General features: G+C 40.5%; 1 protein-coding gene across 1 annotated transcript; it reads right to left on the reverse strand.

The window, feature by feature from the left end:
- Window positions 1-12,627: 12,627 nt before the first annotated feature.
- LOC148870827 (S-adenosyl-L-methionine-dependent methyltransferases superfamily protein) lies at window positions 12,628-27,383 on the reverse strand. Its single transcript, XM_088970607.1, has 7 exons — window positions 27,174-27,383; window positions 27,030-27,091; window positions 23,876-24,009; window positions 14,550-14,695; window positions 13,676-13,747; window positions 13,062-13,166; window positions 12,628-12,995 (listed from the first exon to the last, which is right to left on the reverse strand). Exons 1-7 carry the CDS (start codon window positions 27,232-27,234, stop codon window positions 12,781-12,783), a joined length of 795 nt encoding a protein of 264 aa, XP_088826733.1. The 5' UTR covers window positions 27,235-27,383; the 3' UTR covers window positions 12,628-12,780.
- Between the last annotated feature and the right edge of the window lie 287 nt (window positions 27,384-27,670).

Raw genomic sequence — 27,670 nt, forward strand, 5'->3', positions numbered from 1 at the left:
CTGAGATAGAACATTCATCTACAGAAACAAACAAGAACAAGAGGTAAAGACGGGAGAAAGGTTACAAGGAAGGAGCTATTTGATTTTGGTTTCAGCTTGTTATCTGGACCTGGAGCTGGAAGTGGCTTTCCAAGTTCTTTGCTGCCGGGCTTGCTGGGTGTAGTGTAGGTGGTTAATGTAATGGTTGGCCTGTTTTTTTGGCCCTGTTCATTTGGTGGTGTCTCATAGATCTTTGTCCATTTGATGTATTTCTAAATCTGATCATTTTTCTTCTTTAACCTAAAAGAACCAATAGGAGGTTCTGTATTGGGTATAGGATTGTGATTTGATTTGATTTGATTTGAGAGAAAGAGAATCAAAATTAGTCAGAATACTTAAATTTAGATTCTGTAACAGTGACGGGCATGAGTTTAGGGATCTTGTCTGTGAATGATGAATTTAGTTAGGGGTGTTAAATTTCTACTACTAGTTCTAGTTGGTGGCAGCTAATACTTGGTGTACCGCCACCACCACTAGAATTAAGATCACCTGTTCGTAAAATGATTTTCTCGTAGCTTTCTTTTACGTCTCATTTTAGAGCACAAGTTCACGGTTTATCCATTCTACAAAGTTATCAATTCTTCTCCCTTCAGAAGAAAATAACCCAAGCTTTTTAGGCTTTTAGCCATTAAACTATGGGTTATTTGCAGCTGAAAGTTCGTAACAGTATTGGAGTTCGATCATTTCTGGATCTCAAGAACTGCACGTTATTTAGGTTTTGTGAATGCCATGGGAAGATTGTTCACTTCAATTCAAACTCTTTTGCATTAAACAAGAGAAAGAAAGAAAGCTACTGGATTGATGATTGCCATCTGGCAATTTCATTCAATGATAATAAGCAGCTTGCTGCAAGGTTGTTGATCTGGATCCCCTACTGGTAGCTGTTTTCTCAGAGTTCCTTTTTTTTTTTTTAAGTTTTAGTGTATTGAACATTTGAATCAATGGTGATTAGTCACAACAAATAGTGATCAAGTGGTAGTAGAATAATAGCATTTATACTGTTAATTAAATTAACTTGGGTTCACTTATTCTTATACCAGACTGACCCAATCTAGATACCTTTGTCCTTTTTATGAAGAAAAGATGCAAGAATAGCTCTGTGCTTCTTTGCATACACTTTTTTTTTGTGGAAAACCAACTTTGTTTGTTAACTACTTGTAAATGTTCTAGCATTTATTGTTAAATAATTAGCAAAAAGATTTCAATATTCTAAGCAATTGGCAATATTTAATTATTTATAGAATCCAATATTCCAAAGTACATGTATATCTAGTTGTACCTATGCACAACCAAGTATTTGTTTATTCCTCTCAGACCATGACTAGAATCTTGCCAACTTTTTATGCAAGGAACCTCAGAGCTAGCCGGTTTCTTCTTCATCTTCCTTCATAAGCAAATATAAACCGTTCATCACAAAGACTTGAAACCTGCCCAAACAGCTTGGCATTGGCATTCTTTCACTAATTCTCTCATATGTTTTTTCTTCTAACAGTACAGGACCTCCCATTAAAGAAATATTTATTTGTGATAATACTTCTACGGCTTGAGTATATTCAACATTAATAAAATAGTACTTGGATGGTGATGAGGGCAGATTTGGCCCTCTTGTGAAATTGCGACATGTGGCACCTCGTGACAATTAGGCAAACACTCAGACAACAACTTACTAAGTTGGTGTCCCATCTGGGCACTGGTCTGGCTGGCCTAGTGTGGCCTGGCGCGACCTGCACGCAGCCTATGGGCAGCCTGCTCGCAGCTTGGCGCGGTCTGCGCGCAACCTGGCACTGCCTGCACGCGACCTGGTGCGGCCTGCGCGACCTGGCCGGATCAACCTGGCACATGATCCAACCTGGCCGACCTGGCAACCCACAAAACGCCCACCAATGAACCATAACAGCATACCCCGCGAGCTCGGTAACTCACCAAGGAGCTCGCCAAGGAGCTCGGTAGTTCACCAAAGAGCTCCCCAATGAGCTAGGCAGCTCTCCAAGGAGCCAGGCAGCTCGACAAAGCACACCACAAGCAGCTCAGCATAGCCCAAGGAGCTCAGCATAGCTCCCCCGGGCAACTCGCCACTTGTAGGGTAGCTCGTTACAAAAGAGTAGTTTGGCGTATCGTAGGAAGATCTCCTGCCTAACAACCTGGCCCAGACACCGACCCGCTGACTGACACAAGCGCCAACCTGACAACCTGGCCCAGACACCGACCCGCCAACTGATGCAGGCGTCACCCCGACAACCTGGCCCAGGCGCCGACTTGGCCGCCTAACACAAGCGCCAGCCTGACGACCTTGAGGAGTTCACCACCGTACCCCGGTCCTGACGGGATGTGACGAGTCTTACCGTTTGGAGGCTTTTCACCCACCTAACCCGCGAGGACTCCGGAATATAAAGACCTCGCCCCCCAAAAGGGGGGGGGAGGGGGGGGGAGGGGGGGAGAGAAAAGAAAAGGATGGTAACCCCTACTCTCTAGCTCTCTCATTTCTCCCCAAGCTCTCTGTAATCAGAATGCTAACCTAGGCATCAGAGAGTCCCCACCGGGAAAATACCCCCGGGTCCTCTGATTCAGTTCTCGCAAGTCCCTCAGCTCTTGCCACCTACAAAGGAGAGGAAATCACCTCACGTAGAGGGTAGTCGGGTTGCGCTACACCAGGGAGCTCTACCATCCTCTGAGTTGTAGGCCGCCCAGGAGCAGGTCAAATGACGAGTCCACCAGGGAGCTCGCCACCAGGCAGTTCGCCCCCAGGCAGTTCTCCACCAGGCAGTTCTCCACCAGGCAGTTCACCACCAGGTAGTTCGCCACCAAGTAGCTCTCCACCAGGGAGCTCGCCACTAGGCAGTTCGCCACCAAGTAGCTCTCCACCAGGGAGCTTGCCACCGGACAGTTCTCCACCAGGGAGTTCGCCACCAAGTAGCTCATCACCAAGGCATGTCACCACCGGGTCAAATAACGAGGTACTTAGCCAAAAAAAATTTATACATCACAAAAAATTGGTACGCGACCAGAAATGGTTACATCAATTGGCGCCGTCTGTGGGAACACGCTACAAAAAGCTAAGTTCTCATCCTACAAAAGCTAAGTTCTCATCTTACCAAAGCTAAGTCCTCATTTTTTAGAAATTGAAGCTATCGCTTTATAGTTTACATTTTTTATGAACTCAAAGACTATGCAGGGAGCTAACAGACTAAGTAGCTCTACCAACCTTACTTTCAATTCAGATAATGCCTCATCAGTCCTCTCCGTAAGGTCCCCCCTACAAAGATGAGCTCTTCGTGGCTTCTACGGAAGTTGGTGGCCAACAGACTACATAGGCGCCCTTACCGGTCGAGCCTTCCAAGGCTCCCATGTGAGATGGCGACCTAAAGTTAGTAATGCTGCCCTCGAAGGTCGAGCTCCTAGTATCTTCTTGTAGGAGTGGGTGACCTGCATTAATAAGTTGATGCAACACAATTATAGCTCGACACCTCATAGGCAAAGCCTATGGGCCACATTACTACTTAAGATCCGGTCGCCTCTCCGGCACGGGCAAAGTCAAAAAAGAATAGACTACGAGTCACTCTCAAAGCCTACGGGCCACATTACTACTTAAGACCCGGTCGCCTCTCCGGCATGGGCAAAGTCAAAAAAGAGTAGACTACGAGTCACTCTTAAAACTTATGGGCCACATTACTGCTTAAGACCCGGTTGCCTCTCCGGCATGGGCAAAAGTCAAATAAGAGTAGACTATGAGTCACTTCCAAAGCCTACGGGCCACATTACTGCTTAAGACCCGGTCGCCTCTTCGGCACGGGCAAAAGTCAAAGAAGAATAGACTACGAGTCACTCCCAAAGCCTACGGGCCACACTATTGCTAAATATCCAGTCGCTTCCTCAGTAGGAGCAAAATCAGCAAAAGTGAACTATAAGTTGCCCTAGAGCCTAAGGGCTACACTACTGAACTGGTGGAGACCCCCTCACCTTACTAGCAGCTCACCACATACAGGCAACTCTTGAAGCCTAAGGAATTGGATCAGCACTTACCAGCTCGTCGACTTACCGGCCAAAAGAAACCTACTCCCTTCGCTGAGTTACTCTCAGCTCGGGAGTGGGGGGCAATTGATGAGGGCAGATTTGGCCCTCCATTGAAATTGTGACATGTGGCACCTCGTGACAACTGGGCAAACACCCAGGCAACAACTTACCAAGTTGGTGTCCCACCTAGGCACCGGTCTGGCTGGCCTGGCGCGGCCTGACGCGACCTGCACGCAGCCTGCATGCGACCTAGCGCGGCCTGGCACTACCTACGTGCGACCTGGCACGGCCTGCGCGCGGCCTGGGCGGCCTAGCACGGCCTCCACTTATAGGGTAGCTCAGTACAGAAGAGTAGTTTGGCGTATCAAAGGAAGATCTCCTGCCTGACAACCTAGCCCAAACATCGACCCGCCGACTGACACATGCGCCGACCTGACAACCTGGCCCAGACACCGACCTGCCGGATGACACATGCGCCGACTTGACAACCTGGCCCATACACCGACCCACCGACTAACACACGCGCCGACCTGACAACTTGACCGAAACACCGACCCGCTGACTGACGCAGGCGTTAGACTATGAGCCACTCCCAATGCCTATGGGTCACACTATTGCTAAATATCCCGTCGCTTCCTCAACAAGAGCAAAATCAGCAAAAGTGAACTATAAGTTGCCCCAGAGCCTAAGGGCTACACTATTGAACTGGCGGAGACCTCCTCACCTTAGGAATTGGATCAGCATTTACCAGCTCATCGACTTATGGGCCAAAAGAAATCTACTCCCTTCCCTGAGTTACTCTCAGCTCAGGAGTGGGGGGCAATTGATGAGGACAGATTTGGCCCTCCAGTGAAATTGCGGCAAACACCCAGGCAACAACTTACCAAGTTGGTGTCCCACCCGGGCACCGATCTGGCTGGCTTGGCGCGACCTGCACGTGGCCTACACGCGGCCTGGCGCAGCTTGTGCTACCTGGCCGGATCAGCCTGTTACATGATCCGACCTGGCCGACCTGGCAACCCACAAGACGCCCACCGGTGAACCATAACGGCATACCCCGTGAGCTCAGTAACTCACCAAGGAGCTCAGTAGCTCACCAAAGAGCTCGCCAAGGAGCTAGGCAGCTCTCCAAGGAGCTCGCCACCATGGAGCCAGGCAGCTCGGCAAAGCATGCCACAAGCAGCTCAACATAGCCCAAGGAGCTCGACACAGCTCCCCCGGGCAGCTCGCCACTTGTAGGGTAGCTCAGTACAGAATCGTAGTTTGGCATATCGTAGGAAGATCTCCTGCCTGACAACCTGGCCCAGTCACCAACCCGCCGACTAACACTGGTGCCGACCTGACAACCTGGCCCAGAAACCGACCCATCGACTGACACAGGTGCCGACTTGACAACCTGGCCCCGACGCCGACCCACCGAATGACATAGGCACCGACCTGACAACCTGGCCCAGACACCGACCCGTCGACTAACACAAGCGCCAACCTGGCAACCTGGCCCAGACACCGACCCATCGACTGACGTAGGCACCACCCCGACAACCTGGCCTAGGCACCGACCTGGCCGCCTTGCACAAGCGCCAGCCTGACGACCTCGAGGAGTTCACCACCGTACCCTGGTCCTGACGGGATGTGACGATTTTTACCGTTTGGAGGCTTTTCACCCACCTAACCCGCGAGGACTCCAGTATATAAAGACCTCACCCCCCAAAGGGGGGGGGGGAGAGAAAAGAAAAGGATGGTAACTCCTGCTCTCTAGCTCTCTCATTTCTCCCCAAGCTCTCTGTAATCAGAATGCTAACTTAGGCATCGGAGAGTCCCCGCTGGGAAAATACCCCCAGGTCCTCTGATTCAGTTCTCGTAGGTCCCTCAGCTCCTGCCGCCTACAAAGGAGAGGAAATCACCTCACGCAAAGGGTAGTCGGGTTGCGCTGCACCAGGGAGCTCCACCATCCTTTGAGTTGCAGGCCGCCTAGGAGCAGGTCAAATGACGAGTCCACCAGGGAGCTCGCCACTAGGCAGTTCGCCCCCAGGTAGTTCGCCACTAAGTAGCTCTCCACCAGGGAGCTCGCCACTAGGCAGTTCGCCCCCAGGTAGTTCGCCACTAAGTAGCTCTCCACCAGGGAGCTCGCCACCAAGTAGCTTTCCACCAGGGAGCTTGCCACAGGACAGTTCTCCACCAGGGAGTTCGCCACCAAGCTGTTCGTCACCAAGTAGCTCTCTATCAGGGAGCTCGCCACCAGGCAGTTCGCCACCAAGTAGCTCTCCACCAAGGAGCTCGCCACCGGACAGTTCTCCACCAAGGAGTTCGCCACCAAGAAGTTCGTCACCAAGTAGCTCGCCACCAGGCAGTTCTCCACCAGGGAGTTCGCCACCAAGTAGCTCATCACCAAGGCACGTCACCACCGGGGTCAAATAACAAGGTACTTAGCCAAAAAAAAATTATACATCACAAAAAATTGGTACATGACCAGAAACGATTACATCAGATGGCTTTCTCTAATTCTTTTTTTTTCTTTTTTTTTTATAAGACCATAAGCGAATTCTTTTTTTCTATTTAATAACTAATTTCTCTAACATAACAATCATAAGATTTGTATGGCTGTCTGTCCGTGTGTGTAAAAATTGTATAAAGTAAGTAGTTCTATCAACAAAATACAATTTGAAAACTCTTGGTTGGTTTTGCTTTCCAACTTCCACATGCTTGGCACAAAGCAAACGAGGGTCTTTTGCATCAATGCTAGGCTCAAAGTATGGATACATTACAGCTTTTATTTATTGGTTTTTCAGGCAGAGGGGCGCAATAAACCCACTAAATCCTGATACATTTAGACCCATTCCATCATTTTATTCCTTCGTATTGGAAACTTAAACTTTATTACAACATTAGATATTGAATACTCACATATATTAACTTAGAAGAACAAGTTCAACACTCAAGTGTGTTATATATTAATTAATTCTGGATGCATTCTACATACTAATTGGTGAAGCTTATGTGTATTTTGCATACAAATGAAAAATGCAACTGCTTTTGTCTCCTATTTTGCTTGGAATTTATTACTCCACACTTGAGTGTGTTGTGAGATTTATTTGGGTTTTTGCTGAATTACTCCACCGTATCTGTATTCATGTCCCAATACCTCTTTTAAAATTTTCTTTTTATAACTCTTCAAGAACCATGCCATATGATTTTCTTTTGAAAACAAAAGCTATCACATCAGTAAAAACAATATGATTTTTCTCATGAAACATTTGTTTTTGTTTTTAAGAACAAAACCATGTTGTCGAACACCCACCAAACCCCCAAGCGCATTTGTGAGATTTATTTAGGTTTCCAATTCTCTATAATATCCATATATCCATTTGAAGTATTCACTGTATTTATATCCCAATACGCCTTTTAAAATTGTCTTTCTAAAACTATTTATAATACTGATAATTTCAACTATGCCTCTATATAAACAACCAGTCCACCTGTCATTCTTCATTGCAATTCTTTCCAACACCAAAAAAAAAGTTGGTGAGCCACAAAAATATACATAAACTATAAAGCCAGCTATATAGCATCGCAGTCACCAGGCCCCTTTGAGGGTCTTAAGACCACTTGGACAACCTTCTCTATTGGCTTTACTGTCCTAATAATCACAAGTTAATAAAACACCAAACTTTGACTTGGTCCCTCCCACCACCAAAAGCTTCTTGATGTGGCCAAATCATGCCATTCCTTTTGGTAACACCAGGCATTTCTTTTGGAAACGACAGAGAAAAGACTACGGCAAGAAAGAGAGAATTAAGAAAAATGAAGATGAATAAATAATTGGGAGCTTAGGGTGGGACGGATCTTTTTCATCTCTTTTATACCCATTGATAAATATTTGTGTGGAGTGTGGACATTCTCAATGCAAAATAAAATAAGAAGGGCATTCTGACTACATTATGCATATGCTAAAAAACAAATTTAGGAATGTCAGCAGGCCGGGTTAAGTTGAATACCCATACTAACCCGACCATATCAGGTTAGGGTTGGGTCAGCCTTAATTAGATTTTGGGTCGGGTCAGGTTGAGGTGAAAGCCACACTAAACTCATTCATTGACATTGTAACATTGAAATATTTGTAAATATAAGCTTGGCTTGGTTTAAGTGTATTATTTATGGATGCGGCAGGAAGGGTTCGGTATCTCCTCTTGATTTATCCAGGGCATGGCAGGGTTGGGCCGTTGGGGTTGCTTTAACTCAAGTTCGGGTTGAGGCAAACTCATATCAAACCCAACCTGTTGACATCCTAAACAAAATGTTTTAGAATTCATCAAAATTTTACTGTCCTTGGGCGAGAGACTAGCTTTATTGGCAAGCATGAAAATATGAGTATTTACATCATTACATGGCCTTGAAGTTCATATTGGGATCAAAGATAGCTTCTTCGTTCTTTGTTTTTTTTTTTCATCTTCTTTGGCCCTTTGCACATAAATCTCCATACACTGCCATTGTATTTCTTTGGCATTGCATGCGGATGATATAAATGCAACTCGAAACTTCATACTGAATGATTCTAAACAAAACTTATACATAATAAACTCATTTCATAGGTCCGAAAACGCCATCATTATCATTAAATAGAGGAAGACACAGGAGGAGAAGAGTAGGATAGAAGAGGGTTAGTTTCATCTTAATTGCTACAGGCGGCAATCCGGTACTAGGAAGTAAAAAAAAAATCCAAAAAGGACTCAACTATTAAGTAACCTGCGTATGAAGTCTAGACTCCTACTTACATTCAAAATATCCATCGCCTTCTTTTCAGGTAATAATAGAGTAAAGCCTATGCACTGCTTCAAGAAAACTTGATGGAAATAATGGTGATAAAGCGTATGCACTGCTTCTAGTTTTTACTTGTTCCAAATCGATTATTTAATTAAGAATATATAAGGGTTTCCTTTTTTTTTTTATTTTTGTTATATTTTGTCTGAAATGGTAAATTTGACAAGCAATATATAAAATATTTTTTATTAAAAACACTTGATTTATTAACATATAAACGATATACTATTTTATTGTTATTTTTATTAAGGTTATCAAGAATTAAAATATCAATGATATCAAACATGGGTATCAGTGCATATTGATTTGATCAATACCTATTTTTTATTTTTATAATAATGAAAAGATCCCAAAAGAAGTCTGAGACCCTTTAATGTTTTTAAAATATTTATGTATTAGTGTATCCAAGTGTATCTATATACATTGATATAGATAATTATAGATGCCACTATAATCGGTTTAGACCCAATTATCCCTATTAATAGTCGGGATGGTTTTGGATCTATCATTTTGGGGATGTTTGGAATCGTGGCCGTTTTTCAAAAAAACGATGTCACACCAGATCTGCATAGGCATTTCAACAAATACCCATGTATCTCATTGTTTGGTTCAGCCAATTATTAAAAAATCGGGTATGCCTCAAAAATCGGGACCCCACTGATACATGAAACGCAAATGCCAAATTTGGCGTTTCATGCATCGATGAACTATTTCCCCCGATGGTTGACTGATGTATATCCTATGTGGTGCTTACCTGTCAGCACATAAATGAAAAATGGTGATGAAAATCACCTTACCAAACAACATAGTGTTGCTCACTGCCAATGTGGCAGAAGTTTTTTTTTTTTGGTGAAAAACGGGTCTTAGAAGCATGGACATTTTTTCTTGAAAATCAATCCCAAAAAGCGCCTATGCTTCCAAACACCATGTTTGTTTGTCCTAATTTATACGTGATTCCATCCCTGTCCCAAACCAGATCCAACCCTCTAACAGCCCTGTCTCCCGGCGCTTCCTGCATCACCTAAATCATGTAAATCAGGATTAACTTATTCCACTAGTGATTTTTGAGGAATCATACCAAATGAATTTTTCACAGATTCTGAGAACCAGCTGATGTTGCAATTTTATAGATTGGAATTAGCAAATTGATTCCTCCAACCAAACATCCCCTTAGTGAGCTTTTCCGATCCCCACCTCCAAAAAAGAGAGTAGTTAAGGTTTTGTTGAGGGTGGTGGTTAAAAGAAAGGAAAAGTACGGATAAATCCATTTCAGAATTCTGAAATCCAGGCCAGCTTATACAGAACCTAAAATTACATTTAAATTCAACTTTTTTTAATCTTAAGACAGATTCCCACGCAACTCGGACTTCTCTTATTTTTGTAATTTCAAAATTATTAATTAATCTGTGAAGACCAAAATGACCCTGATGGGACCCATTGTTTAGATCTCTCTCCGGCTCTCCCGCTCTCCCTCCTCTTTCGTTGTCTCTCCCACTCTCAACTCTCCTATTTTTGCAACTTTCTTCCTCCCAAATCCAGAACTCCTGTCTCGCTTTCGCTCTCGCGCTCTTCCTCTATTGTAACTGCTTCCGTTTCTAGTGTTTCTCTCACCCGCTTCGACAATACCGGAGGAGACAGAGATGTTTGCCTCATTGGTGGACGTCCAACCATTGTAGATAAATGAAGAAACGATTCAAACATAATATTATACGTGTATCTAACCGTTTTGATTCTTGGGCTCAATCCCAAATGTGTTAGGATTTAACCATGGTTAGAATGGTTTCGGAGCATTGGGCTGGAGTTGGGTTAAACTTGGGTTTATAGATGGCTTTAAAAGGGAGTGCTCACTAGTCACTACTCTATTTTGGCACCCTTCCCGTCCGCTTTATTCGAAGCCTTCCCTCTACTGAAATCGAATGGGGGACACCTCCATTTCCCCTTCCGTTTTTCATTTGTTTTAGGGTGTCATTTTGTTGTTCTTTCTTTTTTCCAGCTTCCAGTTTTTGCCTTTCTGGTGAGCTCCCTCCCTGTTAATCCTATTCCTATGCTTTCGTTTCTGTTTGATGAGCCCTGTCAATCACCCACCTCCTATATCTTTGGGGGCATAATCATCTGTCTCAATTTCAACATGTTGCATTGTAAAGCCTATGGATTTGTTCCTCTGGTTTTTGGTGGTTTTATTGTTTTAAATTTTATTTGCCTTGAACTTAAAGAAGAATTCTACGTGAAATCAGAAACCTCTGACAGAAATAACAATGCCATCGATCGAGAACATTCACAGAGAAATTAGATCCTTGTATATGTCCCAAACCTTTAAAACTTCAACGCTCATATGCGAGAAGTCCATACACAACTATTTTATAATGTCTGACAAGTACTGGATAGTGTTGTGTTGCATATGAAACAAAAAATTACATGAAAAACTCCTCTAAATTATATTAGCTTTTAAAAAATCCAATTTTTTTGAGATTTTTTAAGTCATTTGTCTATATTTTTTTCTATACTTTTACGAGGCTCTATTTGAATCTTCCTATGTATATATTCTTTGAGGATGTTCTTCGCTTGTTCGAGTATCTGAGATTTTATATTTGTTGATCAACCAACAACAAGGTTGCTGAGAGGAGATGGTGGCGAACGGAACTAGAAACGGGAACGAAGAATTCAGCTTCAAGAATGTTGCAGCTGATGGCAACGGCTAGCGAGGATCCAAACTCATAAGAAACAAAATGGAATCTGTCACGACGACAGTTCCCCTCCGGTTAAAGCTCAAACGATCGATGAACCACACGTATAATATTATGTTAGAATCATTTCTTCATTTATATATCTATAATGGTTGGACGTCCACTACCGAGACAAACATCTCTGCCTCCTCCCATATCGTCGAAGCGGATGAGAGAAACGGTAGAAACGAAAGCGGTTACAGCAGAGGGAGAGTGGGAGAGCGAAAGCAGAAGAGAAGTTCTGGGTTTGGGAGGAAGAAAGTTGCAGGAACAGGAGAGTTGAGAGTGGGAGAGACAACGAAAGAGGAGGGAGAGCGGGAGAGCCGGAGAGATCTAAACAGTGGGTTCCATCAGGATCGTTTTAGTCCTCACAGGTTAATTAGTAATTTTGAAATTACAAAAATAAGAGAAATCCGAGTTGGTGTGGGAATCTGTCTTAAGATTGAAAAAGTTGAATTTAAATGCAATTTTGAGTTCTGTATAGGCTGACCAGGATTTCAGAATTCTGAAATGGAAGGATGGATAGGCCTAACGGAGTTCTCATAATAGATAGATCACTGCTGCAATCATTCCATGCTTACCGTAATCAGTAGTCACCATTAGTTAACAACTCTCCTACACAAAGATCTAACCCTAAACCAGTCCAATCTTCAAACCCAACTCAACCAGATCATGAGATCAGGTTGGGTTTAGATTGGAATCTTACTTAGCAGCTAGGACATGCATAAATACCAACTACCATATTCATGGTTGCACATATATTATAATTTATACATACAAATGATACATAGCCAACATATTACAGGTCATGTGATGATGTACATTTAACCTCGTTATACAAACATGATATGAAAACAGGTTACCAGGGAGTTCAAAAAAACGGGAGGTTAGTGAAATTTACACTAAAAATAATAATTAAGAGCTTGATAGCTCATGGACTTGAAAATAACCAGCCTACTAGTTGCATGAGTTATATTTCATGGATGAGCAGATGATAAATAGAATGAACTGATTAAAGAGAGATTCATGACTAATCTTTTACCAAAAACAAAAAGATTCATTACTAATTTAAGATGTTTTTCTTGACCTTGATTCTAAGAAGTTCAACTGAAAAATAATGATGATGATAAAAATGATAATGATAAAATGATACATGAATGAAATTGCTTAATCACGTACACAGACAGACTCATTGGTGGCCCATCAGGACATCAGCCTTACTGGCTATTTGCAGTTCCATGGTACTACTCTCCCTAAGGCTGATGCAGTATACACGTGAACCAACATGTTCTACAACAAGACCAGCATCCTCACACCCATTGAAGAAGAGTGCTTCATCCTCCTTCCCTATCCTGCGTCTCCAACTCATTAAGAATGCTGGCCAATGTAACCTCCCGTCTATTCCTGCCAGCAAAAGGACAAATATCAGCCAAATAACTAATTTGACTTGCTAATCAACCAGAATAGTACCAGGCTGATTATCTTGTATTCTAGGCATTGCTTGCTCATCTTTTGGCTTGTAAGACTTGAGGAGGAATGACAGTGTCTTTATCAAGTTTGGGTACTGTTTCACATCTACAAAAAGCAAAAAAGAGTAGTGTTAAACAATAATCGGAAAAAAAAAATGCATTTTCCAGCAAGTTATGGAATTTAGAAAGATCGAAATTGCCTCAAATTTCATGAGGCCCTGGCCCGTCATGTTGGAGCCAAGCCTAGTGACTGATCATATCTAATTAAAGTTTGGCAATCCATCAGGTAGTTGATAGATACACCACCTTAACTCAAACAAATTCTGAATTTTGAATAAAAAGGCCATTATTACCCAGTGATGCTCATGGTTATCTAGGGTCTTGGGAGATATAGACTGGTTATGGACCTAACTGACCTAATCTTCAGCTTTTTTTTCTCGTTTTTTGTGCATATAGTGGCCACTCTCAGACTCAAAACCTGCATTCTCATGCTTGTTAGCCCTAGGTTTTAGCAATAACAAATGGCCCCTATATTTTGAATTTCAAATAAACTCTCCAAATTTCTAACATGAAAGTTAGGTAGATGCCAATATGAGATCAAGCAACAAACCTTACATAGTAAGATATCACTAGCAATGACCAGGTCCCAATCTGGGTCAGTTGATGGAAAGGCATCTCCCCATGTGTCTATTATAGACAAAAAAATGTTACAACATTAATATGAATTCTTGCATAAAGCAATAAAAGAGCAAAGAAGACATTATTAATACAAGCACCAATTTCTACCAAAAAAAAATCCTGTAAACAGAGAATCTAAGTCATGGTCTTCCATACTGAGAAGCAATTTATAACAGTGTACAGGCAGATAGGCAGATATGGGTCCATAACAAGGCAGTTTGAACCTTTGAGGAATCCACCTTTTTATTTTATTTATTTTATTATTATTGATGTAGGTGCACATGGCAGGCCCAATGGTGCGCAGACACATGGCATCCTCAGATGGCGATGTGCGGCACAAGGCAGATTGCATCCTGGCCGTCCACTCGTAACCAACTCCAGGCAGATTCAAGTATAAATAGGTGGTGTCACCATGAGGTAAGGTATCCTGGCATTTATTGCTCTCAGCTCTCAAGCTTCCTGGTGACTTCGTCTGAGCTACCTTACTCAGGCCTCGTCCACCACCCTCGTTACGCCCTTGCTAACTTGACCGTTGGAGTCTCCGCCCCTGGGATCACACCCGGGGCCTCTGACGTGCTTCTTCTTTCACAGGTCAGACTTACAGCCCTCGACTCCCACAGAGCCCTCAGACTCATCAGCTAGCCCTTGTCTTGGAAGTGAATTTACATTGTTGCCCTTGGCCCATTCCAGGCAGCAACAATTATTATTATAATAGCAGGCAAGTCTGTGATCTAGGCAACCCATAGGTTTCCTCCTCTTAAATGGCAATAATTAAAAAACACAAAGCAAGCTCCAACAGAAAGTGCATTACGTCTGATGTGGGGCAATGCAGGAATTATTCCATTGACCCTGCAATTATGTGCTATGTTCTTTTCTATTTCCACATCATCAAAGTCTGAAGTAGTGATGTCAACTCCAAATGACTTCCGCAAAAAAATGGCCAAAGCTCCAGTGCCACTGCCATTGAATAGAAAAATGAACACCAGAATTGGATACCATTGCCTAGAGTTTAATATTAAACAAAGAATACAATAAAACAAACTGTGAAGAAAATTTACTGGGCAGAACCTGAATTAGCAGGAAATCTGTATGTTGAGTGTTTATAAAGTTATGAAGCAGATAAATTATGGCAACATAAACTATCATCACTAAGGGTGCAACTTGGAAGGGCTCAAGTTGAGCATTTGTTAAAATTTGGATGGTTATAGCTTGGTAGTTGACAGAAATACCACTTTCACTCAATTATGCTTGAGCTAGGTGGTATATCTATCAACTACAGTTAGGCTTAGGGGTGCAATTTGTACCCCCAACCATCATATTAGCAAATGATTCATGAAGCAGCAAAGGACAAGGGATCAGTTGTTAGGACTAGAGTTAGGATAGGATCTAAGTACATAGAAATAGTTAAGCCTCAAGGCCCCCAACATTCTATGTTCTGGGTATTAAATATAATAGATGTGATGCAGCTTAAAATTATGTTCCAAGAAGTACCAAATCATATTTGAAGGAGAAGACAAATGGGACTACATTTATACTCACTAGTGGGCTTCCAACAAGTTTTTTTTTTTTTTTTGTCAATAACTGCAAATTTCATTAAATAAGAAAAAGAGTGTGTACAGGATAATAATACAAGGACAGAGAAATCAACCCTCTTATCTCTTCCCAAGCAATTTACTTTTTACAACTTTGCCCAAAACATATTTTCTCTCCCACTCCTTGCTTCCCAAAACATGCAAAGGAATTGGCACTTGTCTAGTACATTGCACTCTCACTTCCATATCCTTGGTCAACCATTTAAACCTTTTCTTCTCACTTCCAACAACTATTTTGTTTAATGGGTTTTTAACTACTTTGTTAGCAATTTATCAAAAAAAAAAAAAAAACTACTTTGTTAGTAGGCTTCTAACAGCTAGTTTAGTAGTGGATGTCCAACAACTAGTTTTGGCTTGAACGCTCAAATAGCTATATTTTCCTCTATATTTTAAAGCCATGTAATCTCAAGCAAGAGGCATCTGCGCTTTACCTTTGTCTTGTGAAACCAATAGCTTTCCTTTGAGAGTTAAGAGAGTCCTCTCCCGCATGAGTGTTGGTCCCATCATTATTGGGTTAGTGAGTCCCCAACCCCTTGGGTCAATGCATCCCCTAATTCTTGTTGCCTCCATATAATCCATCTTTTTGTTTTTTTTATCAGTAAATAAGAATAAATTTTATTAATTTGAAAGGCAGATTATTACAGACAGAGCTACAAGAAAAATTACAAAATGGCCCAGAAAAGATGCTGTCTGTAAACTCCTTTTTTTTCTAGCGCATCAGCCATGCCATTTGCAGTCCTGATGATCCAAGTGAAAGTGGCATTGAGCTCCCTTGCTAAACTTTCAATCTCTTGCAAGGAGTGTCTATAAATCCAGGGGGCATTACCTCTGAAATTTGACCAAGAAATCACCAGTTTTGAATCTCCTTCAACTTCCAAGTCTTTAATATCTGTTTGTTTGGCTAGTTTTAACCCCTGCAGAAGTGCATGAAGCTCAGCCTTTATTGAGTCTCCAAGCCCTATGGCTATAGGCCCTGAATACATAGCCAGCACTTTATTTGCAGAATCTCTGAACACACCCCCTAATCCAGCCAATCCCGGGTTTCCTATGGAGCTGCCATCAAAATTCATCTTTATTTTATTTGGAGCCAAGGGCTTCCATTCCATCCCTATCTTTTCTTTCTTCTTAGTTGAAAAGGCCACTTCCAAGCCCACAAGATCTCAGCCACTGAGAAGCTTTGTTACAGCTCTAGTGTTTTCACCCAATGAGCAACTTTTATCTTTTTTAGTTTCCGCCAGCTCTTCTTTTGGTCTACACTTTCCATTGAAAATTCTTGCATTCCTTTCCTCCCAAAATGTTCATAAAAATATCATTCAATTTCCCTCCTCTCTTGCTTCTTTTTGGGTTATTTCTTTCATTTTCTTCTTTTCTTATTTATGTCAAGATGTCTGTTAATAAATACAATAACACCATAATAGTTACCACCTAAGAAATCTTAATGTGTACAAATTGGATAGTCCCAGCTATCCAACTATTCAACTTAACTACTATTTTACAGTCTAAGGGGCAAAAATTGGGAAAAGAAATTAGGAATCAGCAACAGAAACACATGTAAAAGCTAATGGGTGAAATAGTTGAAATAAGTCCTAACCATGAAATGGTAAATAATTTTTTTATCAACTATAGACCAAAGAGATCTCTTTATGAGGTAATGGAAAAAGGAACCTCTTTATATTTGAAATTTTGAATACTACGAGAAGTATACAAAGTACAGTACTCAATAGTCAATACTGACCAAAGCCATGACACAGTATTAATACAAAAAAGAGAAATACAAACAATCAACCAGATTCCAAGACTTACCCAAAGGAGACTCTACCTATTTACCCCTTTCCATGCAATGGCATCCACCAATGCATAGGTTGACATTGGAGACTAAATAGAACAAGCAGTTCATTCCAAGAACCTTCCTCTCTAATAATGTGCCTAGTACATGTCCATTCTCACCTAAAGTGATCCATCTGATTATTACTTGAAGTTGCTTTCCACTAAAATATTTTCAATCCTAAATCAAAACCTAGTTTTAGGCCTTGAAGAATAGAAGCCATCTCTGCTTGAATGACATTCATTTCTCCTATGGGTCTAGCAACTTGTGGAATTATCCCTCCATTTTCTCTTCTATAGGCACCCCAGATTGGAAGGGCCTGGGTTACCAAGACAGTAGCCATCAAAATTAAAATCAAGCCTACCCACTGATGGAAGTTCCCAAGCTTGTTGTACTAGCTATCTATCTGAACCATGTAAGCCCCTAGATATTGCATCCACTGTAACCTCACAGAACTCTTCTCTTGTGAGCACCAAGTGTGCTACTCTTATAGTGATTAGGACCATTAGGTCACTGAGGATGCTGACATAATTTCTCTTATTGTGAATATTCTAAAGTTTCTTTCTTCCTATGTGCTCCACATAATCAAGACTTATAGTTTGGATAGTAGGCCTCAAACAAAATAGATATGCACATATAGTTTCTCTGTACTAGGTACATGGTTATTTCTTTCCATATGCTCTACAGAATGACAGCCAATGTGCACCACCAAAGAATTTTTCCTCCCTCTTTGTGAGGAGAGGAAAAAGCAGGGTCAGAAGTTCCTTTAACCACTTAAATTAATGTCCCGGTTTTCTAACTAGGGTATTTGGACAACAAAATCATCCTTTTTTATAAATAAGTACTTGCATTAAGGTGAGTAATCATATAAGATTGCAACTAGTCTTAGGTTTTGAACAGAAACTAAAAGAGAAGAAGAAAAGAAAGAGAAGAGGGAAGGAGAGAGAGCATGGGAGAGATTTCTGAGAAAGAGAGAGTGGGTTGTTGTTGAAACAGCCGCCCCACTCTTTAAATTTATATACAGTGTTATAATTGTAAAAGGACTGATCTACTTACATGGCAAGATAAGATAAGATAAGATAAACATAACTAAAAGACTAATCCTAATCATAACTTATTGTTGTCATACAAACACAGTAATGTGGGGTCCACATTAGTTTTTTCTACCCTCCCCCTCAAGTTGGAAATAGATGTTTGTCATCCAACTTGCATAGATCTTCCTCTAACTTCTTTCTTGAAACAGCCTTGGTGAGAAGGTCTACAAGTTGCATGTCGGAGGTGATATACAAAAGGCATACTTCTTGAGATGTAACCCTCTCTCTGATAAAATGTTGGTCCACTTCAATATGCTTAGTTCCATCGTGTCATACTGGATTATGGGCTATATTAATGGCAGCCTGATTATCACAATACAGCATTAAGGGTTTCTCATAACAATACCCAACTCCTCAAATAACGATCTCAACCATAGAATCTCAGTCACACCATTTGCCATGGACCTATATTCAACTTTAGCACTGGAACGAGAAACAACACTTTGTTTCTTACTCCTCCAAGAGACAAGATTACCTCCTACAAAAGCACAATATCTAGAGGTAGATCTTCGATCATCAACACACCCAGCCCAATCAACATCTATGTAAACTTCTATTTTTGTGTGATCATTATTCTTGAACAAAATGCCTCTGCCTGGGCACCTCTTCAAATATGCTAATATCCTCTCAACTGCAAGGAGGTGAGTAGTTCTAGGAAAGAGCATATACTGACTAACTACACTGACTGCATAACTGATATTGGGTTGTGTGAGACAAAAATAGAGAAGTTTTCCAACTAACCATTGGAACATAGCTTTATCTTCAAGAGGCTCTCCACCCTCTGCACTGATCTTGTGGTTTTGTTCAATAGATGTATCAGCAGGCTTAACACCCAACTTTCTTGTTTCTTCCAACAAGTCGAGAACATACTTTCTTTGATAAACAAAAATCCCATGCTTGGACCTAGCTACCTCAATGCCCAAGAAGTATCGTAGTTCTCCCAGATCTTTTACCTCAAACTCTTGATGAAGGAGTTGCTTAAGGGACTCAATCTCACTAATACCACTCCTTGTTACTACAATATTATCCACATATACAGCAAAGAAGGTTAAGGAAGAATGTACTCTCTTAATAAACAAGGTGTGGTCTGACTGGGCCCGCACATATCCGAACCTTTCAAGGGCTTGTCTGAATCTATCAAACCAAGCTCTAGGGAACTGTTTTAGTCCATACAAGGCTTTGTTCAACTGACAAACCTTCTTACCTGTCTTTGTATCATAAAATCCAAGAGGCAACTGCATGTAAACTTCTTGCAAATCTCCATTGAGGAACGCATTTTTAACATCCATCCGATGCAACGACCAAGTAGTCAATACCATATGTTTGAGTAAATCCCTTTGCAACTAATCGGGCCTTATACCTTTCAACGGAACCATCAGCATTATGTTTCACAATGAACACCCATCTACATCCAACTGGTTTCTTCCCTTTAGGCTGATCAACTATCTCCCAGATATTGTTTCTAATGAGGGCATCCATTTCTTTTTTTATTGCATCTTTCCACTCAATAACTGACAAGGCTTCCTATATTGTTCTGGGAATGGGAATATTAGCAATGGATGCAAGAAAAGACTTGTAGGAGGGAGACAAATGACCATAGGACAAGAACTGGGAAATGCAGTGAGTTGTGGATGTGATGCAACAATGTTTGCCTTTGCAGACTGCTATGGGAAGGTCAAGGTCATTCAATGAAGGTGAAGGCTCCATGGTGGGAGGTCTCTCATCTGTAGTATTTGGTGAAGAGACTATGGTACCTATCTAGATCTGTAGAAGGAACTGGGGCTGGCCTAGACTGTTGATGACCAAAACCAACCTACCTCCACCGTCTGTGATAGACTCTCACATCTCTGCACCTTTGATAACCCTCCCCTCCACACCTCTCTTCACTTAATGGGATAGGTAAAGGAACTTCTAATGAGCTAATCCCAACCTCACTACTCTCCCCCTGAGGATAAACCCTTGGATAATAGGGTACATTCACAAAGAAAGTGACATCTATTGAGAGAAATCTCTTCCCAAAAGTGGGTTCATAACAGTAATATCCCTTTTGAGTTTGTGCATAACCAAGGAAAATACATTTTGAGGCCTTAGGATCAAATTTGGAAGGATGAGGGCCAAGAATCTGAACAAAGCAAGTGAAACCAAAGGTTTTAAGGGGAACTGTAAACAACTCTTTATCAGGATATAAAAGGGTAAATGGAAGTTTCATGTCAAGAACCTATGAATGAATCTGATTGATGAGATATACTACTATAAGAATAGCATCACCCCAAAAACGTATAGGCACAATGGAGATAAACATAATGCTTCTGGTCATCTCCAATATGTGTCTTATTCTTTCTTTCAGCAACCCCATTCTACTGTGGTGTATGAGGATAGGTACTCTAATGGATAATCCCATGGTCAAGCAAGTAGGAGGCTAATGGGTTTGCAAAATATTCTTTTGCATTATCATATCTAAAAATTTTGATTTTGACCCCAAATTGGGTTAAAATCATCTGATGAAAGATCCAAGTCAATGTTGGAACTTCATCTCGAGAACACATAAGGTAAACCTAAGAAAAACAAGTATAATCATCAACAAACAACAGGAAATATCTACCCCCCATGACAGTGGTATGATAAGGTCTTCAAACATCAATATGCACAATTTCAAAGGGAATATTGCTTTTGTTATTACTCAATGAATAGGTTGTCCTATAGTGTTTTGCAAACTCACAACTCACATTTCAAACTAGACATCTGGATAGATTCAAATAAATTAGGAAGCAAACTCTTCAAATCCCAAAAGGATAAATGACCCATCCTATTATGCCAAATCATAACCTGATCAACAGACTGAGAAACACAAAACCTCTTAGCTTCACTATCTTCCCAATGAGAATTCCCTCCAAGTAGATAGACTCTATTCGCCTCACAGCCAGTCCTAATCACCTTCCTTGTCTCCGGATTCTGAAAAACACATCGATCAAGGAAAAATGTTACTGAACAATTCTGGTTTTTTGTAATGCTACTAACTAAAAGTAAGTTAGTATTAAGCTTAGGAACATGCAAGACTGAAGATAAGGAAATGGCATTAGACAACTTGATGTCTCGCTTGCCAAAATAGGAACAAGGGAGCCATCAGCAATGGACACTTTGTCTCTGTCGAAAGATAAATAATAGGTGGTAAACAGTGATGGCAAGCCAATCATATGGTCATTTGCTCCTGAATCTATTATCCAAAACTGTTTTGTATTACCTGTAGCTGAAGCCCGATTACCTAAATGAGCAAAGGTAGAAGGTGTTGATGGTGTCTGAGGAGGTGGAGTTGAATTACCAACTTCATTTTCCAGTTGAGTTAGGGCAGCTCGAACAACAGCTAAGGTGTATAGAGGAGTGCCTCTTGTGTCAAATGAGATTGTATTATCAGTGTTAACAGTCACATTTGCATTCCCCTTTTTGTTTTTGAGTTTTGATGGAACTAGATTTGGATGCAACTTCCAATAAGTGTCTTTAATATGTTTAAGTTTCTTGCAATACTCGCATACTAGGTCCTTCTTAGCTTCCTTCTTCATATCTCTCTCCTTATCACCCCCAGATTTTGACTTAACTGCTGCCAAGGCTGACTCGATAGGCTGTTGTTGTAGCATAACTTTTCTCCTAGTCTCTTCACTGTGTACTAGGGAATAGGGGCCTAGGAAAGAGTTACACTGTCTCTTGTCAACAACTATTGTCTCACAATATCATATTCAGAATTTAGACCAGCCAGGAACTCAAAACACACTATTAGTTTCAACCTGTTTTCTACAAGTCTGAGCATCTTTCTGACTTTTCCATTCAATTGTTTCAAGGTGATCGATTTCATGCCACAGGGATTTCAAGGTTGAAAAATAAACAGAGACATGTTTCTCTCCTTGCTTGAGATTTTTAACTTCACATTTCAACTCATAAGCCCTAGCAACATTAAGGGGCTGAGAGTAGGTTTATTTCACAACATCCCATATTTCGTTAGCTGCTTTTGCCCACAAGTAATTTCGGCTGATGTATAGATGCATGGAATTGCACAACCATGTCATCACCAAATAATTCTCCTGAATCCACTTAGCATAAGTGGGATCCTCCTTAGTTGGTTCCTTCATGTCCCCCAACAAATAGTTCAGTTTTCCTCTACCCCCAATGGCCATCATGGCTGATTGGGCCCATTCTAAGTAATTTGATCTATCAAACTTAATAGTTGTAATATGGAAAGTGTTCTCAGTCATGTTACCTGAACCAGTCCCAAAAACACCCTCCCCTTGGCTCTTAAACTCCATTCTTGGTTAGGGGTTAATAAAAAAAACCTTCTAATTACTGTAACAATCGGCCTACTAGGTCTGAAACTAATAACAATAAGTCTAGAAGCAGAATTCAGATTCAGTAATTAAAAAACACTTTCCAATTCTCTATATCACTGTACCAGTCAGCCTGCTGAATCTAATAACAGTTGGCCTAGGAACAGAAATCAGATTCAGCAGTACTGGTTTTTGAAAGAACAAAGAACAGAATTCCTAAACAGAGAATAAAGAACAGAAATCTGATACCACTCTTATCAAAAAGCAAGTCTAATCTCTTATCCAGAAACAGTAACAGTCCTGGATCTCAGGGCTTTCTTCTTAAACCCTAAATCAGAAAAAAATAATAATTTTTTTTATAGCCGTACCTCTCAGATTAAGCTATTCTTGCTGCCGATCTCAAGAAAGAATAAAACCTTACCCAGAAATTTCTGAAAATTCTGATCTTGATTCAAAAGTCTTGCTGAAATTCTAATTGCCAACTTCAGTTTTGCTCAAAACACTGGTCTTGATTCTGATCAATCCCAGAAACTTCTGAAAACGAACTGATCTTGAGAAAACCCTCTTTGAAAACTTCAATCTTGATCAAAGAACAAAGAAAATCTGATTGGCACCTCCAATCTTGATCAAAGACCTAGCCTTGATCACTTAATTCTTCTTGATTACAAGGAGCATTCTCCAATCCTTGGACAGTTGCTGAAGACTTCTTGCAATCTCCAAGAATCAGCCAAATGAAAAATCCTTCTAAACTTTCAGCCCTAAATAATTCTCATGTGGTGGGCTGAACTAATTCCACATGAGAAAACCTAGATCGAGTGCTCTGATGCTAAGTCGTCGTACAAGATTGCAACTAGTCTTAGGTTTTGAACAGAAACTAAAAGAGAAGAAGAAAAGAAAGAGAAGAGGAAAGGAGAGAGATCACGAGAGAGATTTCTGAGAAAGAGAAAGTGGGTTGTTGTTGAAACAGCCGCCCCACTCTTTAAATTTATATACATAGTGTTATAATTGTAGGACTAATTTGCTTACATGGCAAGATAAGATAAGATAAGATAAACAAAATTAAAAGACTAATCCTGCTAAAAGACTAATCCTAATCACAACTAATTGCTGTCATAAGAACAATCACAGTAAATGAGCAAGAATAAACTGCAAAAAGCATGGGATAAAGGAGGAAACAACAAAATGTTACATGTATGCTGATTGTCAAGAGTAATATACCAGGATGACAGATTTCAAGATATACAAGTAAAAATCCAAATAAAAGTAATTATATTTTACTAATTATAATTTGAATTGCAATGATTGAAACATGCCTGCCTAACTCGATGATGTGTTGGTGTTGTAACCATGATGGATGTTCGACTAACCAATCTGCAAATGAAAATGTTCCAGGCCAAAGTAAGTTTGCATTCAGCTGATGAAATGAGAATTCTCGAATAAGCAATTCCTGTGGACAACAAAAAAATAATTTAGGAGAGCTATAAAGAATATGACTTCCAAAACAAGCCACATAGATGAAAATATCAATAATTATAACATCTAAATAGATGAAATACTAAAATCTGAAATCTCTATTGGATTTCAATAAATACAGCCCAAGAACAAATAGCTTATTAAGTCGATCAAAGTAACAGCTTGTACATTAGATAATGCCAATATGTATAAAAAATCACTTTTAGAGTTATTCCAAGTTCATAACCACATCCAGGTGTGCAATACATTATGTTTTACTGCATCTGCTTCCTACATTTTTTTACAAATACTGCTTCCTGCATTTTTTTATCCATAACAACTCAATATTTCATATTAGAACTACTTGATTTATTACGAACTTCTATCCTTATAAGTTTCAAATCACTTGGGCTCAATTTTGCAATCTTGACCTTAACTACAAACAAGCAAGGTCATTGCAGGAACTTACATGGATCTTCAATCCTACTTAGACCTTTCCTTACTCCATTATTGCAATCTCAAGAACATCTCAGACTCAGATTGGGACATTCTACCTCTAGAAAAGCTACCTCTAATAAATCTCCATTTTTTTTTGTTTTTCTTTTTGGAAAAGGTAAGGTATTTTATTAAATCAAGAACCAGTACAAAGGAGCCTAGGCCATTAAAGGCTGCCTATAGCCACCACAAATTACAGATACATCCAGCTCTGAGATCTAAACAACAGGCTCAAATTCTGATTTTTAAACACCTCCGTTGCCGACACCCAGGACAGAAGTTTACCCACAGATTTCTGCACCATTTCCTCTGGAGATTTAGCTTTTCCCTGAAAAATTCTGTTATTTCTTTCAATCCAGATGGTCCAAAGCACGGCAACCAGGATAGTCTTCCAAACCAAGGTACCTTTCTTGTTGAGACCCTCAATCTGCCAACACAACAGCAGATCCTTCACAAAATTTTGCGTTACCCAGCTGATTTCCAAAGCTTGAAGAAAATGCCTCCAAATATAATTCGAGACTGGGCAATGTAATGCCAGATGTTCAGTAGTTTCTACTACCCCACCACACAAGCCACATGACATGTTCGAAATCTGTATGCCACATTTCACTAGATTAACTTTGGATAGACATTTATTTAAAGACATTGTCCAGAGCAAAAACTTCACTTTAGGACTGATTGAGTTCCAAATCTGCCTAGCCTGAAAGTTTCCCTGACCTGAACTTATCAACTTACTGAACAAAGACTTTACAGAGAACCTGCCATCACCTTCCCATTTCCATCTCCAAGCATCCTCCATGTTTAGGTCAATCCTCTGGTTATGGAGCAGGCCCAACAGATTTGCATACTCCTCAATTTCCCAGTCAAAGAGACGCCTCCTACAAGTTAGGTTCCAACTGAAAGAGTTACCATCCACATTGAAATTCTCAGCCACCAAAGAATCCTGATTTACAAATTTGATACAAGAAAGGAACTCCATCACTCTCAAATTCCCATCTCTGGTTAAAAAGAAAGCAGTTGAAGGCAGTTGAGAGCAGATTACCACCTAACCCCCTCCTCAGCGAGGTTGAAGGCGCAAAATCCAACTGGATCACACTATTCAAGACAGCCTATATGGAACATCACAATGGACTCTAGTTACTTCCACTTACTAGTCTTTTCAACTTCAGGCCTAGCCTTTGGTATTCAAATTCTGAAATTTTTCTTTTGAAAAAGGTAAAGTAATGCTCATATAATTTGTTATATCAGAAAATTATGTGAATAGACTTTGCTTGACTTATTCTGCTAGAAGCCTTTGTGTAATTTAATAGAGTGTCGATTTGGGCACACCCCTAGTGAAATCATAATTGACAAGAGACTCCCCTGTTCATACTTTATATTGATAAAGGCTAATATATAGGCCTACTGCTGTCTTTTAAAGCAAATCCATTTTGACCAAACGTAGGGCTGTTCCCAGGTTATCAAAAGCAGGATGTTCCCAAAATAACTATCCATTTTAAATTCTTCTTAAATTAGCACTGGAGTTCTTCTCAGTAGGGACACCTAAGAACAAGATTGGTTTTTCTTAAAGTCAGACTCAGACCACATTATGGACTTTTCCTTAACTACCACTAGACTTCCTTCGTCTTCCACTTTTCCCATCTCCTTTTGTTTGCTCTTCAACTCAGGCTTTTCATTCAGTATTATATAACATCTTCTTCACCATATAAATCCAGTAGGATTTTTACATCAAGGAGGTAGAGGCTCTCAAAACCAAACAAGTCTAGAAGAAATATGGGAACCGGAATCAATACTGGCTTCATGCTGTACTTCTCATGTCTTTGTTGAGGAGGATATATCCAGCAAATTCTGATACACGGGTTCTCGGGGACACATAGTGGAGATGGTGGGCGCCAGCACTGCCTAATAGGGGCAGAACCAGGGAACTCCAGAGATAACCGTGTCAAGCGCATCAACTAAAAAGAGGTAACACTGAGTCGACTGCCAGAGTCCTCTGCCAGCCCACAGAAGAGAGGGTGCCTTTAGCAAGGATAACGTCATCTGAAAATCACGAGAGTAGGGATTGCCGAAACCTCTTCACCAGCTTTCGGAGAAGAACGATTTTTATTTTTTTGTTTGCTTTTTCTTTTTCATTTTTCCCGTAACAAAGAGTTATATGAACTCTTCCCGCGAGCAACCCAAGCTTGGCAGACGTAAAAAGGTAAGACCCTAGTGCAAGGCTGTGTTTGGTTTGAAAGAAAAAGGTAGGGAAATGTAAGGGAAACCTGTATAAACCTTCCACAGGACAGAATTTGAGATCATGAACCATATGGATTATCTGCTAGACCAAGTAAAGAGTACATGGCTGAACTAATCAACATAATCATGAAAATAATAACTTGTAAGTTAAACAAAGTGAGGGTTTTAGTGGTTACATAATAGAAGGAAAACAAACGAAGAGAAAATATTATCCCAGTAATGTATGATTTCTTTTCTTTTTTTATAGGCATCAGTGAAAAAAAAAAAATTGTAGGAGCTCACCATGCCGGGAAATTGGTGGCTTCTGTCAACAAAGCTCTGATCTTTCTCTCCCGTCTCCTCTCCTGCGAGAAGAACATCATAAACATACATCGATAACACCACATACACACAAAGCAAACACAGAGTGACAAAGAGAGAGCGTACCCGCAGAGCTATCATCTTCGTCGGCGAAAAGCGATGATGGAGAAAAGAGTGCAATGTCCATCTACACTAAACCACGCGCAAACCCAGAGCGACCAGAAGCACTGTAAAGCTGATAAAAGTCATAAAGCCGAGCCGCAGCAGGTCGAACTTAGGGAAATTGTCCAAAACCCACCAATTCTCTTAAACTCGTCATAACTTTTCAAAACGTACAAAAATTCACCACATTATTAATTTGATTTTAAACAGATTATTGGGAGTTAATATATTACCATTTTATCCTTTATAAAAAAATATAAAATATATACTTATATATTTTAATATTTTAATTACAAAAACATGAAAAAAATACATAATTAGAAATTACAAAATAAAACACAGAAATTACAAAAAAATATAAAAAACTATAGAAATTGAAAACAAAATCAAAAAATAAAAATTATAAAAAAAACACCTAAAATTATAAAAAAAAAACAGAGAAATTGCAAATAAATAACAAA

The sequence above is a fragment of the Nelumbo lutea genome, chromosome 2 (assembly GCF_056320005.1).
Source record: "Nelumbo lutea isolate HS-2025 chromosome 2, American lotus-T2T, whole genome shotgun sequence".
Classification (NCBI taxonomy): Eukaryota; Viridiplantae; Streptophyta; class Magnoliopsida; order Proteales; family Nelumbonaceae; genus Nelumbo; species Nelumbo lutea.